The sequence below is a fragment of the Eubalaena glacialis genome, chromosome 17, assembly GCF_028564815.1.
Source record: "Eubalaena glacialis isolate mEubGla1 chromosome 17, mEubGla1.1.hap2.+ XY, whole genome shotgun sequence".
Taxonomy (NCBI): Eukaryota; Metazoa; Chordata; class Mammalia; order Artiodactyla; family Balaenidae; genus Eubalaena; species Eubalaena glacialis.
The window spans coordinates 25,686,434-25,703,199 of NC_083732.1; the positions used below are offsets into that span (position 1 = coordinate 25,686,434).

At 33.2% G+C, this 16,766-nt stretch overlaps 1 protein-coding gene across 1 annotated transcript in view; it reads right to left on the reverse strand.

Moving 5' to 3' along the window:
- Positions 1-1,138: 1,138 nt before the first annotated feature.
- The window catches only part of SNX16 (sorting nexin 16), a 34,992-nt gene continuing 19,364 nt past the window's right edge, over positions 1,139-16,766 (reverse strand). The window contains exons 6-9 of the mRNA XM_061171808.1: positions 6,876-6,945; positions 2,793-2,929; positions 2,153-2,272; positions 1,139-1,409 (exon numbers count right to left, since the gene is read on the reverse strand). Of these exons, the coding sequence (XP_061027791.1) occupies positions 1,313-1,409; positions 2,153-2,272; positions 2,793-2,929; positions 6,876-6,945 (424 nt within the window). The 3' untranslated portion in view covers positions 1,139-1,312. The remainder of the gene's footprint in view (positions 1,410-2,152; positions 2,273-2,792; positions 2,930-6,875; positions 6,946-16,766) is intronic.

Consider the following 16,766-nt stretch of genomic DNA (forward strand, 5'->3'; position numbering starts at 1 on the left):
AGTTTCCTTCAGTTTTTAGAAAGCATACGCAGTTCAATATACCAACTGGGATTTCAAAATGCCAGCCTGATTACAGTGCTTATTAACAGCAATATGCAAAACAATAGAAATATAAAATAAATAACTTCATACTATAAAAATGAAACAAGGCACTTTCAACAAATATATGCAAAGCTGAGATAAACATTTTTTTCATAACGTGGACTCAAAGACTCTAGGAGACTTCTGTAAAGAGTGAAGTAGTGAAGGCACTACATAATTCTTTTTCCTAACTCCACTTACTAAAGAAATTCACCGATTAAACTTGGCACAAAAGAGTTTCATTGTCATAAAGTGCATCACTTGGCTAAATATATTAAGAAGAAAATCAGCATCAATACATTATAGCAACATATTCACATATACAGAAATAAAAATGCAATGCCAGGAGTTGACATAGGAACTTTGCAGGATATATGGCTTTTTCTCTTTTATTTTTCTGTATAACTGCCTATTTGCTTACAATCTATATTTTCAAAAGGGTATGCCTTGATTAGCAAAAAGAGGTAGTGTTCTGACAAAGGCAAACCCACTGATTCTATAGGTAGAGATTTAAGATAAAGATTATGTGGAAAATATACAAGTATAACATATAATACACTGGTACAACATTTATTTTAGTATTTTGATATTAGTGAATTTGCTTTTAAAATCAAGGTTATTTTATCACTTTAGCTATGTTATTACAGCTCTTTCAAAGAGTTTTCCTTTGGTACTAGAAAGTTTTCTTCTTTTAAATAGTAACATTCCAGATAAGCAACTTTTATTTAGAGATGATAAACATGTCAACATTTAAAACTCAATTCATCTTTACCATTTATTTAAACCATTAATGAAAATATATCATGTCTGAGACACAAGGAAGTATATAACCAACAGACAGCAACATGCAATTTATGTCCACTTAACTAATGTAACTGGTGATTTAAACACACACACACACACAAAGTGTGCACACCCACGTTAGTCTGGAGCAATATACTGGCAAAACAACAAAATAATTTATGCACAGTATTTCAGGATGTGGGCCTTGATGACAGAACTCTAGATTTTTTTTAGTGTGTTAAATACAAAGTTTGGCTAAAAGACAATGTAAAGCAACAGTGAATATATTTCCTATACCAATAACTTAAATTTTTCTTTATGTAAACTTTATACATGTGCAATCTTGCTGTTTTCTGTAAATGCTTCAGTCTCTTTTTTTTTTTAAATATCTGCTACTCTATTCTAAATTTGCAGGAACGTAAAAATGGAAGGAACCACTTGAGATGCATTAGTCGTCTTCCACATTATATGCCACTTCTGCCACTTCTATGTCTGATATGGAATTTTCAGGTTCACTAAAACTTGAGCATTGCTTATTATCAGCTCTGCAAAAAAAAGAGAAACACAATGAAGAGACTGGATGCACGCTATTTCACTTCACTATTACCTTAAAAATTTTTAAAGTCATGTAAAGAATATTTAAATATTTAATGGAAAAATATTTAATGAAAAAGAACATTTAAATATTCAATCAGAAATTTAATATTTTAAAGTTGTCATTGCCAGATAACACCTTTGGAGATATATTTTTAACTCTTTCAGTTCTCTGAACTACCACTTTTCAATACGAATCTAGTTTGTAATGACCTTTAACCAACAGAAAATTTGTTCTCATAATTATAGCTTAACCACTATCACTAATGTATTAATGGTGACCTTGGATTTATATGTAATAAAAATTCTATGGGTGTTCAAATATACCATCTTTTCATCATTCCTATTAGGTAGACACGGTGGTTGCTATTACAGTGTCCCACTTTTTGCGTGGAAAAGACTGACATTGAGAGAGATTAAAGTAATTTGTCAAGGTTACAAAATTAATGAATTAACTGAGTCACAGCCCAGTTAATTCAGACATATCTTCAAAATAAATAATGAAATTTATAGGCTGGATGACAAAGATTCATTTCTAGGGACAGCCTAGAATATCTATAATCTTCCTCTGTTTGCTCATCAGATTCATGATACAATAACACTGAGTTCATAAAAACATACTCTACAGAGTATTATGACTGTTTCTCTCCAATTATTCAGATGATTAGGCTATAATAAAACAAACATTATATACCTAGATTCTTCATCTAAGACATCTTGATCAACCTCAAGTGCAGAGGACTCCACCTTTAGGATCTGTCCACCTTCTGTTCCTGACACGAGCAGTGATTCTTCAGGTTCTAAACATAAGTTCCTAAAGGTAAAGTACAGCAACAAGTTATTTTCTATGAATAAAATAGGTATATATTTATTGTTCTGAATGCATGTAGCTTTAGTAGCCTTCAGCTGTTCTAAGTGTAGTCATATACCTAATAAACTGTTGACTCCGGGTGTCAACAGCGAAATCAGTACTTATGATTAATTTAAAATGATTTTAACATCAATTCGATATATGCTGACAAGAAGGCAAACTAGAACTTTCATAAGTGAAAAGTTGGCGTAAATGCCTAGAAACAAAGATACTATTTAAACAGGTTAAAATAATGTTTGTCTTGGTGAACAGCTAGAGCTTTATTTTCCTGATATTTCCCGTCCTTCAAATTTTCAGGCTTCTAAATAAATAATCAAACAGACAATTTTCCCAATCTACAAGGATGTACACCATGAGTCTAAGACTTTTGGAGTCATAAATTTCCTAAATTGTAACTTACAAAGGGCATTTAGCCCAGAGTATCGAGCTGAATTAGACTGAAAATGCAAGCATCACAACACACCTGATTCTGTTTTCTAGCGTGTCTATAAGAAGTTGCTTCTCACAGAGCAGTTTCTTCAGTGATTCCAACTCTTTTTGTTTTTCAAGTAGTTCTTTTTGAAAACGGTAGTTTGTCTCTTCTAAAGTTTCACAGAAAGCCTTAAAAACAAACAAACAGCAAATAAAAAACATATGCAGAAAGAGAATAACATTAATTACTTATGCAGTACCTTTCTCAAGGGCATAACTGAAGAGTCAAAGAACATAGGTAACCAAAATAATGTGTATACAACCCAGATGATTTGTTCTCCACCCTCATCTTTTTAGGTCGCTGCTACCTTAGTACCTACTGGGGAACTTATAAATAAATATAAGTCCCTTTTCTTGAGAATTATTAAGTAGTAAGCCAGGGTGCCTGAAATGAATATGTGATATCTCTCTAGTGTATAATTGGGAAAAAAATTACTAATAACCACTGTTTTAGCTTCTATTCTCCTTAGCCTGTTTTTGCCCAGTCCTAGATGATTATACTTTAAAGAAAAAAAAATAAAAAAAAGAAAACTGTGGCTATTGATTCCATTTGTATTAGCTCAGAAGACACATCCTATAATAACGATTTCCTTCATAGTGCCTTCAATATTATTTTCCCTTGCTTATCCTTTTACTATATTCACTCAAAGACATTCTATCCTTTATACCCAGGAAGCTAAACACTACTGAAATAGATTAAAACAAAAAACAAAATCATACTGCCATGATGAATGATGTCATGAAAAAAATGTGGGTCACTTACCTTGATGAGGCTTTCAGTGTTGCTGATCAATTCTTTTAATTGTTCCTAGTTATCTATCATTCCCTGTCTCCTTTGTGACTATGTTAAACCTTCACCCCTGGAAAATCCCCTACAATATGTTACTACTGGTGAGCCCAAGCCCAGCAGATGATCTTTATTCCTATACCAGAAAAAAAAAGTTACTCTCCCAGAATCCTAACTACATTTGCATTCCGTTCTTGTCCTCAAGAATATGTGCCTCTTCAAGTTAAGCCCAATCTCCTTTGGAAGCCTGCCCTATCCCATACACTCTCTCTTAAATTTTCAACCTTTCCCTCTCTTTTGGCCCTTAGGTTTATTTAATCAATTTGACTGAAGTTGATTAAGCAAACCCTAAAAATCTCTCCACATAAAAACAAAGTCATATCCACCACTCCCTTGATAGGAGTCTCTCTAGCTACTAACTCATCTTGTTCTTTTCAAAATAAAAAAGATTTCCAGGAAAGAAGTTTTTATAATCCAAATTTAGCCTCCCCATTCATGGCTAAAATCATTAGTTTTACTCTCTTTTCTCTACTAATTATACCCAGGCAAATGCTAACAATGACTTCTAACTGCCAAATCCAAAGTACTGTTTTTCTCAACTTCATAGCATGTCACTACTGAATTAAAAAGTAAAAAAAAAAAAAAAAATTAATGGAATCCTCTTTTATTGTCCTCTGTGAAACTTCCTGGTTCCCCTAACTTTACAGTTACTTCTTAGATTTCTACTTGTTCTTTGCATGTGGGCATTCATCAGAGTTTTGTTCTTGATTATATATTCTCTTGCTCTGTATCTCATCCTTGGGCAATTACTGTTATCACTTCAACTATAACCTATACTATTTGCTATCGACTTCCAATTGTTTTTTCTGTTCATCTCCAGCCCAGACCTTTCCTGAGTACATAGATATCATTCATATGCCTATTGGTCCCCTTCAACTGTATGTACTAATGGTAAGTCAAAATGCACTCCCAACGGAATATCTGCTCTACCACCTCATCATCAAAGCCACCAGGCAAACATCTTAGATCACTGCATTTCGCTACTTTCTATGACCCAGGTAACCCAGTCTTTTCCACTTTCTCCTTCTCCTCCTCCCCCACTGTCTCATCAACATCTCGCTATACTCATCTACTCTATACTCATTTCTACTGTGCAGTATTGGCATAAGGCTAGGTAATGCGATCAGTGAAAGAGAAGAGTGCAGAAGCAAACCCTTCCTTTCATGTTCATTTGACTTTTGATAAAGGTGCCAATACAATTCAACACAGGGTACCGACAAATTTTAATATCTATAGAAACTTAAGATCCTCACTTCACACCTTATACAAAATTAGCTCAGTATGGATGTAAGAGTTAAAACTATAAAACTTCTAGAAAAAAAAAAACAGGAGAAAATCCTGGTGGCCCTGTGTTAGGCAAAGAGTTCTTATGATACAATACCAAAAGCATAAGCCATAAAGGATGTGATAAAATGACCTTCATTATAATTAAAAACATTAGCACTTCAAAAGATACCATTAAGAAGATAAAAAGACACATACAGACTATGAGAAAATATTTGCAAATCATATATTTGATAAAGGACCTGTATCCAAAATAACGAATTCTTACAACTCAATAAGACAAACAACCCAACTAAAAAAATAAGCCAAAGGCTCAAACAGACAATTCATCAGAGAAAACATACAAATGGCAAAAAAGCACATGAAAAAGCGATTAACATAAAAATCATTACGGGTATACAAATTACAACTATAATGAAATACCATTTCACACCTACAAGAATGGCCATAATCCAACAGACAGATAATATCAAATGTTTGTGAGGACATGGAGAAACTGGAACTCTCATACACTACTGGTGGGAATGTAAAATGGCATAGCCACTTGGGAAAACTCTTTGTAAGTCTCTTAAAAAAGTTAAACATAATTTACCATATAACCAAACATTCTATTCTTAGGGATCAACCCAAGAGAAATGAAAACATATGTCCACAAAAAGCCTTCTCTGAAATTGTTCATAGCAGCATTATTCGTAATAACACAAAACTGGAAACAATCCAAATATCCCTCAGCTGGTGACTGGATAAACAAAATGTGGTGTATGTGCACAACAGAAAACCATTCAATAATAAAAGTAATGAAATACTGAGAGAGACTATAACATGGATGATGCTCAAAAACATTACTTTAAGTGAACGAAACTAGATGCAAAGATTATATATACTGTATACTATTGCATATTGTATATATTATGCATATACAATATTATGCATATTGTATATATGAGATTATATATATATAGGCACACATATACACTTATATGCACATATATATACACACACACAGTATGATTCTATTTATATGAAATATCCAGAAAAGACAAATTTGCAGAGACTGAGAGCAGATCAGTAGTTGTCTGGGGCTGGGAGTGTGGAATGGCTGCAAAATGGCTCATAGAATTTTTTTTGAGGTGATGGAATTTTCTAAAACTGGATTATGGTAATGGAGACACACTCTACAAATTTACTGTAAGTTATTAAATTGTACATTTACAATGAAATAGCAAATAGCAAATTTTATGAATGAAAATTTTACTTCAATAAAGCTGTTTAAAAAAAAGCTATGGCATTCCTCTAACACAAAGAACTGACTCAGTTTAACTGAAAACATTACAAATCTACCAATTAAATCTGTTCCATTTAAACACTATTAAACATTTGGAAGAAAAACTTGCATAAATCCTAGCTAATCTATTATTACCAAATCTGTTTGTGAATCTAGCCAATTGCTTCAAGAAGTAGGCTACTTTAACACGTCAAGTAGCGTAATTTGAGTAGCCTTAAGCTTGAGCTGAATTGATAACAGGACAATGACTTCTACTTCTGAAAATTAGTTTTTTAAATTTGATTTTAACTGTAGGTTCTTTACTTTGATACTTAGATGGAAGAAAACTCAGCATGCAAATGTTACTTTTAAATGTAAAATAAATTTCCAAGTAATTTTCTTTTTTCTGAAACGGTATAAATAAAGAGAATAAATGTAGAATTTAATTTTAGGGCTTCATAGACTATAGGACATGTATGAATTTTTATTTTTTCACTGAATTACGTTCATGTATTTCAATGAAAGAAAGCTTTGACTCAAACATTAAAAGCTTTCTGTGCAAAACTACCATGGTCCGAAATTATAACTTTGCTGTTTATTGTTCCATTCAAGAAACAATGTAGTTATTGTATGGTATTATTTGTTCCTCTTTTTCATGTGATATATAATACAGCACTTACCCTGCTTTCTTCTAGGCTATCAAATGGACCTGGTGGATCATCCAGACAAAGAAATTCTCTCACTGCAAGGCTTTCAAAGGAAAAAAAAAATTAGCTGGGGTACAAATAAGTTTACAAAAGATAGCAAGATAGCAGAAAGCAAAAGTTACTCTGAAGCTAGCTATAGTGTTTTAAGCAAGTTGGTTCTGCTGATAAATGAAAATAAGCAAGATGGCGTATGTGTTTTCACACAAGTAACAAAATACAAATATAAAATCTATAGAAGATACAAAGATTTTAGGTTATTTCTAAGATCTTATGAACATAAATAGATTGTGAATTTATGTTACATATAAACTACACGACATAAAACATAAATCAGAAATGGTACAGGAAACCAACGTAAATGGTGAAAAGACAGTATTATTTTCAAAGAAATATTAATTTGAACTAGTCTAAAAAAGTCATTATCTTTTTATGAAGAAATACAATTTCTAATTTATACTTCATTTGTTTCTTCTTCAGGAGATGATTCTAAAGTAACTAAAAAGTATTTACTATGAAACAAGTTAAAGATTTTTCTTGCAATCATGTTTGTTATATTAATTTACTTAAATATTTTCCCTAGAGAATTCAAGAGAAATAATTCTGATCATCCCATTTCTGAATTACCATAAAGTTCAAAATAATGAAATAATATGATATTGTTATACTTTTCAATTATCAGAAACAGGCTAAGAAGGTAGAAAACCGAACTTCCTTGTTACAAAATACTCCTCTTTCTAAAACGTAATCTTGAGAGACAGCTCTATATGTATGTTAAAACAAAAATGTGGAGACTTAAAGGATGATGATGAAGGGGGTGGTGATAAGGAGATAAATGGGATTTTTAGTAAAATCTTTCCAAAGGAAAAAATGAATATAGAGAAGTGGTGTTAAGAAAGTAATCCAGAAGATCCCAAAAATAGAAAAAAGAGGAGCAAGTTTCTGGATTATAAAATCTTGATAATATAGATAATAAAAAAACATACACTCAGGGAAACTGAGATAAAACTTGAGTATTCATAATCATGAAATAATAGAGATGGAAGGGATCGTAAATGTGATCTAGTAGAACTATCCATAGTATGCTGCTTATATTATCGCTTTTATATGCTCAGCCAAGAATATGTCTAAACACCTCCAGAAATAGGGACTATAATCATCTCTTAAAATAAACCATCCTAAGTTTGAATAACACAGACAACTAGAAAATTGTTTCTTCACTGAGCTGGATTTTTCTCACTGAAGATTCTATTCATGAGTCTTAGTTTGGCTTTCTGGGGCCCTTCCAGGTAAGTCTAAGTCTTCTTTCACATGATAACCCTAAAAATATGTCAAGAATGTTATGTTTACTCTAACCTTATACCTCTAACAAGCAATACTAACACACTGACATTTCCTTTTCTTTTTTCATGTAACAAAATTTACTGAGTACTTAAAGCCTATATGGTCTTCTGCATTCATGGAGCCAACATTTTTTTCCAGTTTTACTGAAATATAATTGACAATTAAAAATTATATATATTTAAGGTATATAACTTGACTCGATATATACATACATTATGAAATATGAAGTACAATCAAACTAATTAACATATCTATCACCTCACATGGTTACCATTTCTAACATTTTCAAAGTACACTACACACACAGGGCTTTCACATATCCTACTTTATTCAATTTCCACAACAATCATGTGAGGTGAGGATAGGCATTATACCTCCATTTTACAAGTGATAATAAAGTTCAGAGAGGTAAAATGACCCACCCAAGGTCATCAGTGCAAGTGGTAGAGCTAGACCTTAAATCTGTCTTCTGAGTATAAATATGTGTCTTTTTCTCCTTTAAACTCTTTTCTCTTATGTTTTGGTTCATTTGGATTCTTTCCCCTTGCTGATCACTTCTTTCTGACCACATTCAATTTCTCTGTATCTTTCTTTAATCAAAGTCTCTAGAATACTGCAGTTGGTCTAATAGTATAGAGAAGAACAGGACCACCATACGTTCTTTTGGTTTAGATATTATACTTTCTATCCACCCACTATTTATATCGGAAAACCAACTATTAGGCAGAATGAGGCACAAGAAATAAACTGATCTTGGGATTGACAGGTCAAAAGTTTGGATGAAACGCTGAGAGAACAGCCTTTAAGGATGAAAAGGAAAGTGCTAAGAAGTTTATGGAAGAGTCTTTTTAATACTTTCAGTGTATGACAACTTAATGTGTGACATTATTTCTTATAAGTTTATACTCAGATTTCCTCATTCATTAGTAACATTTTTATGTTCACCATTACTCTAATTATTGGAATGCTGCTGCTAGGAAAGAAAAAGGGGGTAAAGGGATATATGTATTTCTTTTTATACCTTTGGTTTATAGCAGAAATTCTTTTTATACCTTTGGTTTATAGCCCAAGATCCACAGTGATGTTGACAATGTACCTAGCTGTAGGAAAGTTTTTTTAGAGTAGTTATTCCATTTCATTCTCCTTCCCTAAAAATCTTTATGATTTATGGCTCACTAGAGTTCTACTCAAATGAAATCCAATGGATTCTCTAAATTTTTTTTCACTACAGTTCCAAGGTTATACTCCATGCCCTACTTTGTTTAATCTGTAGCATAAGAATGAAATTTAAAACTGGCACTACAACTGTGATTTACAAAACACTTTTTTCAGGGGTTCAATACATTTCTTCTGTTTCAATAGGACTCAGTTGATGGAGGAAGAAAGTTAATACTCTTAAGCTCTTTTCCCATCCAAGGAAAGGGACACACAAGAATGTCTTGGCAGATGGTAGTGTTTGAGAAAACAATTTCTTTCTCAAAAATTCGGGTACCTTTTCTCCCCCCTAGAAAAGGAAGCCTTTACCCCTTCTTGAGAATCACTGACTAGAGAACTTTATTTAGATTTGATAAATATTTGACTGCCTACGTGTGCCATGGCTCTGCTCAGTGATTTCTTATATATTATCAATGTATAATGTATAAACAAATCAAGTAAATTCAAATAAAGAATAAGTACCAAAGAGTCTATATTATTAAATGGTCTATGGATTAAATAGAAGTCAATTAAAAAAAAATTTATTATTTATTTACTTGTTCACTGATAGGTTCAATACAACCCCCTAATCTCTCTTCTGTATTTGATCTTTAATACTTTTGTTTCCATTTGACCATGATAATGAAGGTAAGAAAAACATCAGAATTATTAGGAGAGAAACCCATCTAAGAGAAAATTCAACAATCTGGAATTGAAAGGTATGGAAAGACTATCTTTCTGTTCTCTTTATCACGTAGAGTAACTTCTTACTGTGGTTGGGAAATCTCTATTTTAAAATTGTGATCAGTTGTTGACTTAACTTGCCTGAATATATAAGGAAACCAGAGATGGTACCCTTCAGCATTGTTTTCATCAGAGCAAATTTGCCCTATAGCTTAAACTCTTCCTTTGAGTCTCTTGAAAAAGTTTCCTTTAAAAGAGTTTTACTGTAATTTTCAAACTTCTTAAAAAACTATTTCATCCAGTGAATCTTCACCTTTTATTTCATAATATACCTTCCTTTTTTTCTTTCATGGGTATGTATTTGTATTGTATGTTTACCAATGTATTAATGTATACATTGGTAAGTATTTTTGACATAATTTCAAAAATAACTAATCTAACAGTATGGATAATCCCTAGCTTCTCTCCAAATATGTCAAACGATTAAATGTGATTATTAAGTTAATATTATATCATCACACACTCAAAGATAACTTTGTAAGAAAATACAAATTAATGTATGTAGACATGATTTTAAAAGACCAGTAATTTAATAGCTAAATGAGCTCTTTATCTCAAAATTTATATTAAAAAAAAGCTAAAACTAATGCCTACAATTCATTAAAAGGTCAATAAAGAACTATGTAAAATAAGTACTAAAAATACTAGATACTACTTCTGTCAAAACCAAATTAAGCACAAAAAGTCACTGCATGAAAATATTAATTGAGGGATTTCAGATAGAAATGTTTTATCAGTTACTATTTCTCTTCAGTATTCTCTACCAGTAAAAAGAAAATAACAAAAATTTGACATTAAATACAACCCCGAGGATAGGGACTCAGGGATCAAGGCTGGTGACAGTGAGGGTCATGGTGAGGGAGACGGGTTGGTGGGTGTGAAGCTGAAGGGCTCACGTTTACCCTCCTGGGGTGGATGTGCAGGCGAGGCTGTGAGCCTAGTTTATACCTTGATTATCTCTCACCTAGTTACTTTTAGTCCACTTGTGTCCCTACATTCAGTTTTACTCCTTCTAATACAAAAAATACTTCAAAAACAAATGTTTTATGTCAAACCCAGCTTAAAATCCATCTGTGCCTCCTCTAACAAGAGGGAACAAAGCCAAGGTCTTGGCATTGGCATAAAGTACCTGTGTACATTCAAGCTTTTACTGCCTTTCTTATTTGACACTTCAGCAATAGTGCATCCTCATGTCTATCATGTTGTTTCATGCTTGCTGCTATCATCCTGGCCCATCCTTCCCACCTTCAGCTGGCTAACTCAGACTTCATATTCATGACTTAGCTCATCTATTATCTCCTCATAGAATCTTCTCTGACTAAATCCCCCTCCCCTACACTCTACTTGGTTCAGTACTCTTATATGCATTACTACTCCACCTTGAAGAGATCCCTTTCATAGGACTTACTACACTGTATTATTAGTATTTTCTGTTTACCAAGCAGTCTGCTTCAACAAGAAGTAGATGACAAGTTCCAGGGCTGTACAGAATCTGAATAAATTAGCATAGCACAGAATAAGTATTCAAAAAATAATGAATTTATTTGTAAGAGCTATGCTAATTGCTCTTAAAAAAATAAATGAAACTATTAAGAACATCAGAACAAATTTCTATCCACTGTTGTAGATAAATAATACAGCACAACTCTCAAATTTGGGATGGAATTTAGTTTTTAATAGATATGCTTACTTTGACGAGGGAGTAAGCTTAGGACAGCAACATGTAAGACCAAAAGTCTTAAGAGTTAAAAGAAGGTTAGAATCTGGCTGTTTCTGATGGTATGCCTTCAAGATTTATAAAGAAGCACAATGAAAGGAATAGCATATGAGAAACTTAGAGCTGAAAGCAGATTTTTAGAGAACATTTAGTCCAATTACTTCATTTTCTAATTGGAAACACTAATTAAAATCAGCTAAGTAGGGCTTCCCTGGTGGCGCAGTGGTTAAGAATCTGCCTGCCAATGCAGGGGACACGGGTTCGAGACCTGGTCCAGGAAGATCCCACATGCCACGGAGCAACTAAGCCCGTGCACCACAACTACTGAGCCTGAGCTCTAGACCTGCAAGCCACAACTACTGAAGTCGGGGCACCTAGAGCCCGTGCTCCACAACAAGACAAGCCACAGCAATGAGAAGCCCGTGCACCGCAACGAAGAGTAGCCTCTGCTCACCGCAGCTGGAGAAAGCCCACACGCAGCAACGAAGCCAAAAGTAAATAAATAAATAAATATATAAAAAATAAATGCATACGTTTAAAAAAATCAGTTAAGTAATTGCCTAAAATTATTTCACTACTAAGCCCAGAAAACTGAATTTTGCATAAGGTCTTTGAGACCTAATTTAATAAGTTAAGAGTTTACGTGTATCTGAATACAAAATATTTAGCTTTATTACATTAAAAAAACTGTCCATGACTGAAAGTCCACCAAACTAATATTTTGTGGTAAAAATCATCCAACCAACCTTAGCAATAATGTGTTCATTCTCATGAGCTGTCATTATATAAACTACTGCATATATAACTGAATGCTTTCATTTTATAAAAATACTAAGACTAACTCAACCTCTCTTGACAGTATCTTCACATATAAAAACAACTTACACATTAATAAATTTCCTGTGAGAAGATGTGAAAATGTATAAAAAAGTTTCTTTACATATTCTTGTTCAAAAATTATAGATTTATTGAATTTTACAACTAGAAGAGACCTAAGAAGTCATCTAATCCAATATATCCCATGTAAATAATTCCCTCTTTAATACCACTGATAGTTATCTAGCCTAGTCTCTTCAAATACTGATGCTTAAGGTAAACTCACTTTCTCAAAAGGCAGAATATTTTTATACCAGACAGCTTGAAATGACATGTAGCTCTTTTTTATCTGAGCTGATGGGGGCTTCCTCTAATTGTTCACTTATTCCTAGTTCTACACGTTAGTCTTGCTATTCAAAATGAGGTCCCTAGGCCGGCAGCAACAGCATCACCTAGAAACCTGTTAGAAATGCAGACTCTCCACTCCAGACCTTGCTAATTCAGGACGTGCATTTGAACAAGATGCACACTATAGCTGGAGAAACACCGCTTTAAAGCTAAATATCATTTGATTAATTCTTTTCCCCATCACAATCTTTCAAATACATGAAGATGGTTATCATGTTCTTCCAAGTACTTTTTTTTTCAAAGGGTAAATTCTTATTTCTTTCAATTGTTTCCTCATGTAAATGTTTGGATACTATATACTACAATATATATTTTTTAAACCATGAACTGCTGTTAATCCAGATCTATCTGCACTTTTTTTCTTTTAACAGATGTAGAATTTAAAATACTGAATTTTGGCATGGAACTCCTTATAGATGAATGGTAATATAAGGAAAAATATGTAATTTTAACCCTTGTATTTTAAAGAATTAAGAAGAAAAATGTGGTAAATCAGGATATATGTGTAGTAATTCTGAAAACAGAGAATAGTAAGATATTTGGTGTGCTGATTAAATGATGTAATTATTTCAAAGTAGCACAAACCAGAATAAAACAATAAATAGCTAAATTTTAACTGTAACAGATTATGCAATATGAGAACTTCCCCATCTATCCATCTTTACACATCCTTCACCTTGACAAGCTGAGTTACATGGTGTTTCGGGTACAGGACTTTGCCTGCTTGCTTCTGCATTTTGATACAATATTCCCTCTCATTTGGAAAGTCCTTCTTTACTTTCTCTTTGTCGGTTCAAATAGCATTCATTCTTTAAAATCCAGCTCAAATATCACCCTCTAGGAAGCCTCCTCTAATTCTCCCAGTCAAAAGTTCCCTCTCTTCCTCTTCTGAAAGAGATGGAGCTCTATCCATTATAGTTCTTTTGGGTGTGTCTTCTTCCTATTCCGTTTTCTTGAATAAAGGATTAGCATCTAATGCACCTTTGTGTAGCTGTAATACCTTATATATAGTAAGACCTAAATAAACATTTATCAAACAAACAAAAACCAATAATAAATCCTTTATCATAAAAATACTAACATTATCTGTTTTCTCACTTTGTATTCTCTAAATGCATCTGAAAATAACATTCTCTTAAAACATTTAAACCAACAATTCTTAACATCCCTTCAGTTCTTACTTCACTTCTGTTTTGTTATAGTTAGAGAAGTTGTAATATTAAGAGCTGCCAGTTGTGTACTGGCAAGCTCTTAGCCAACATGAAGGTTAACAAATAACTGTGTCACGAGGTGCTAAGGAATCAAAACGGAAAGTGAAAGAACTGTATAAAGAATTAATATCAGATAATTACTTGGCCATATAAAGATAGTAATTTTCTATGCTGCTGTTCCAACTGTAACAGGATGCTAACAGGTATACCAATAAGTAATGTAAACTCACTGATATTTTAAGTAGTGATTCTTAAATATGTAGTTTCATGTTTTTATAAAGAAGTATTGGGATTTTGTCTTTATCCTTTCCTCCCTTATAAGAATTCATAAATGGCTGTTTGACAACCTCAGACTTTCTGGATATTCTCTAATTATTTGTCCTCCCACCCATAATCTTAATCTATTGTTCAAGATTCTCAAACCCCACTCCCTACTTCAGTATTGCTTGATTCACTGCAAACAGGACTGATCTTCCCCTTCTCTGAATTCCTTTTACTTTTATAATCTGTATCATGCCAAGTAGGACTTCATAAACTCCATTATTTTCTTCAAACAGAAGCTTAATTTCTTCAAATGAATTAAGTTCAGTAAGTATATCCTCAGCTTCCTTTTTACCCTTCTTAGTATGACAAAGGGCAAATGCTTAGGATACAGATTAATAACTTTTCCCTCTGCCAAGTCACGTTTTAAACAGTAATTTATTAAGAAACTGCTTAAATTGTGAAATAAAAAATGCTATTCATCACTCGCAAAAAATATAGTACCCTAGAACAAACAAGGTATACAAACCTTATTTAGAGTTGTATTTAAGTTATCTTACTTGTATTCCTTAAATGTCTGAGATATATGAAAAAATAAGTAAGCAAGTAAATGTGAGGCACAATAGAGGTTTTCATGCAACACTTTTTAGAACCTTTAATATTCTAGGAATGTCAAATGAAACCTTTCCCCAACTTATTTGACCAAGAAATCTTTCTTTCCCTGAAACACCTATCTATAAATTGAACACGATCATTATCACTGTTCTAAGGACTGCAGTTTTAGAAACAGGATCTTGAATGTTTACCATACAGACACAGATCTATTATCAATAATTAAAAAAAAAAATACATCTCAACTAAGGTACACTTTTAATGTTTAAAAAAATCAAGAAATCACAAGATGAGTTCATCAACGTGGTTCATACTATTTAATATTTCATTAAATAAAAAGAGTATAGTCATTTATAGAATAAATTTGATTTTAATTTACCATATTTGCAATACAGAGACATAAAGGTTTACTGAATAAGGAATAAGAGAAAGGGGATATGATGTTTTGACTTCTTAGCTGTAAAAGTCTTCTTTTACGGTATGGTATAAAATATATTTTCTTCAAAGGCTTTCTCTATGATTTTAGACTTTGTTGGTTTCTATTCCTGTTTTGTGTATCTGAATTAACACTAACCTTTTTTTTTCTTTTTTCTTTGGAGAGATGTAAAAAATTATAGAAAAGTAGGGAGCATCCACCTTCCTACCACCTAGGCTGGAACACACAGTCGCTAAGTTTTGTCATATTTGTTTCAGTCTCTTTCTCTTATAAATAGTACAACAGCAAATATCAACAGTTCTGCCATTCATTCAACAAGTACTTATTGAGCATGGACTCTGTGTTGAATTGTGCTGAGCACTGCACACTGAATGGTGGGTAAACCAGCCACATGACCTACTACTATGTATGCACCTTACAGCCTGGTAGGAGAACACAATCAAATAATCACACAAATAGTTACAAACTGAGATGCTGTGAAAGTAAAGTACCAAGCAGCCTTTCTCAGCTGGGATTCCATGACAGGATTAAACCCTGCTGACAATGATGTGAGTGACTATTTTCTCATTCTCTTAAGACTGGTACATAGCTAGTAGCATCCTAGAAGTATGTAATGAGAAGTTAATTCATTACATGCAATGGGTGTCTTAGGGCATTAGGAGTTGACTTTCAGAACCAGTAGAGAAGATACTATGAGAAGACCTGACCTAGTTTTTGGTGGTGGTGGTAGGTGAGGGGTTGGTCCAGACAGCCAGTTACCTAAAAGTCTGTGTTGAAACGTGAAGGAGTTATCTAGGCCGGGGCTGGGGGAGCAAGGGTAGTAGTGTGAAATGTTGCCTTTCTAGGGAATAGCATATTGAAAGGTCCTAAGGGACAAAGTAGCACGCGACTTTGAAAAATTACAAGACCAATATGGCTGATGTGCAGAGAATGGGGGCAGGGAGGAATAACAAAACATGAAGTTGGAAAGACACGCAGGTGGTCAGGGACCAGAAAGGATGACTTAAACTGCATTACAAAAGATCACTGTGGCTCCAATGGACTATAGAAATAAGAGTGGATGAGGAAGATGAGTGATGGGAAAGGAGTAATTAAAGTGAGAGAAAACTGCTAGACTAGGTGGC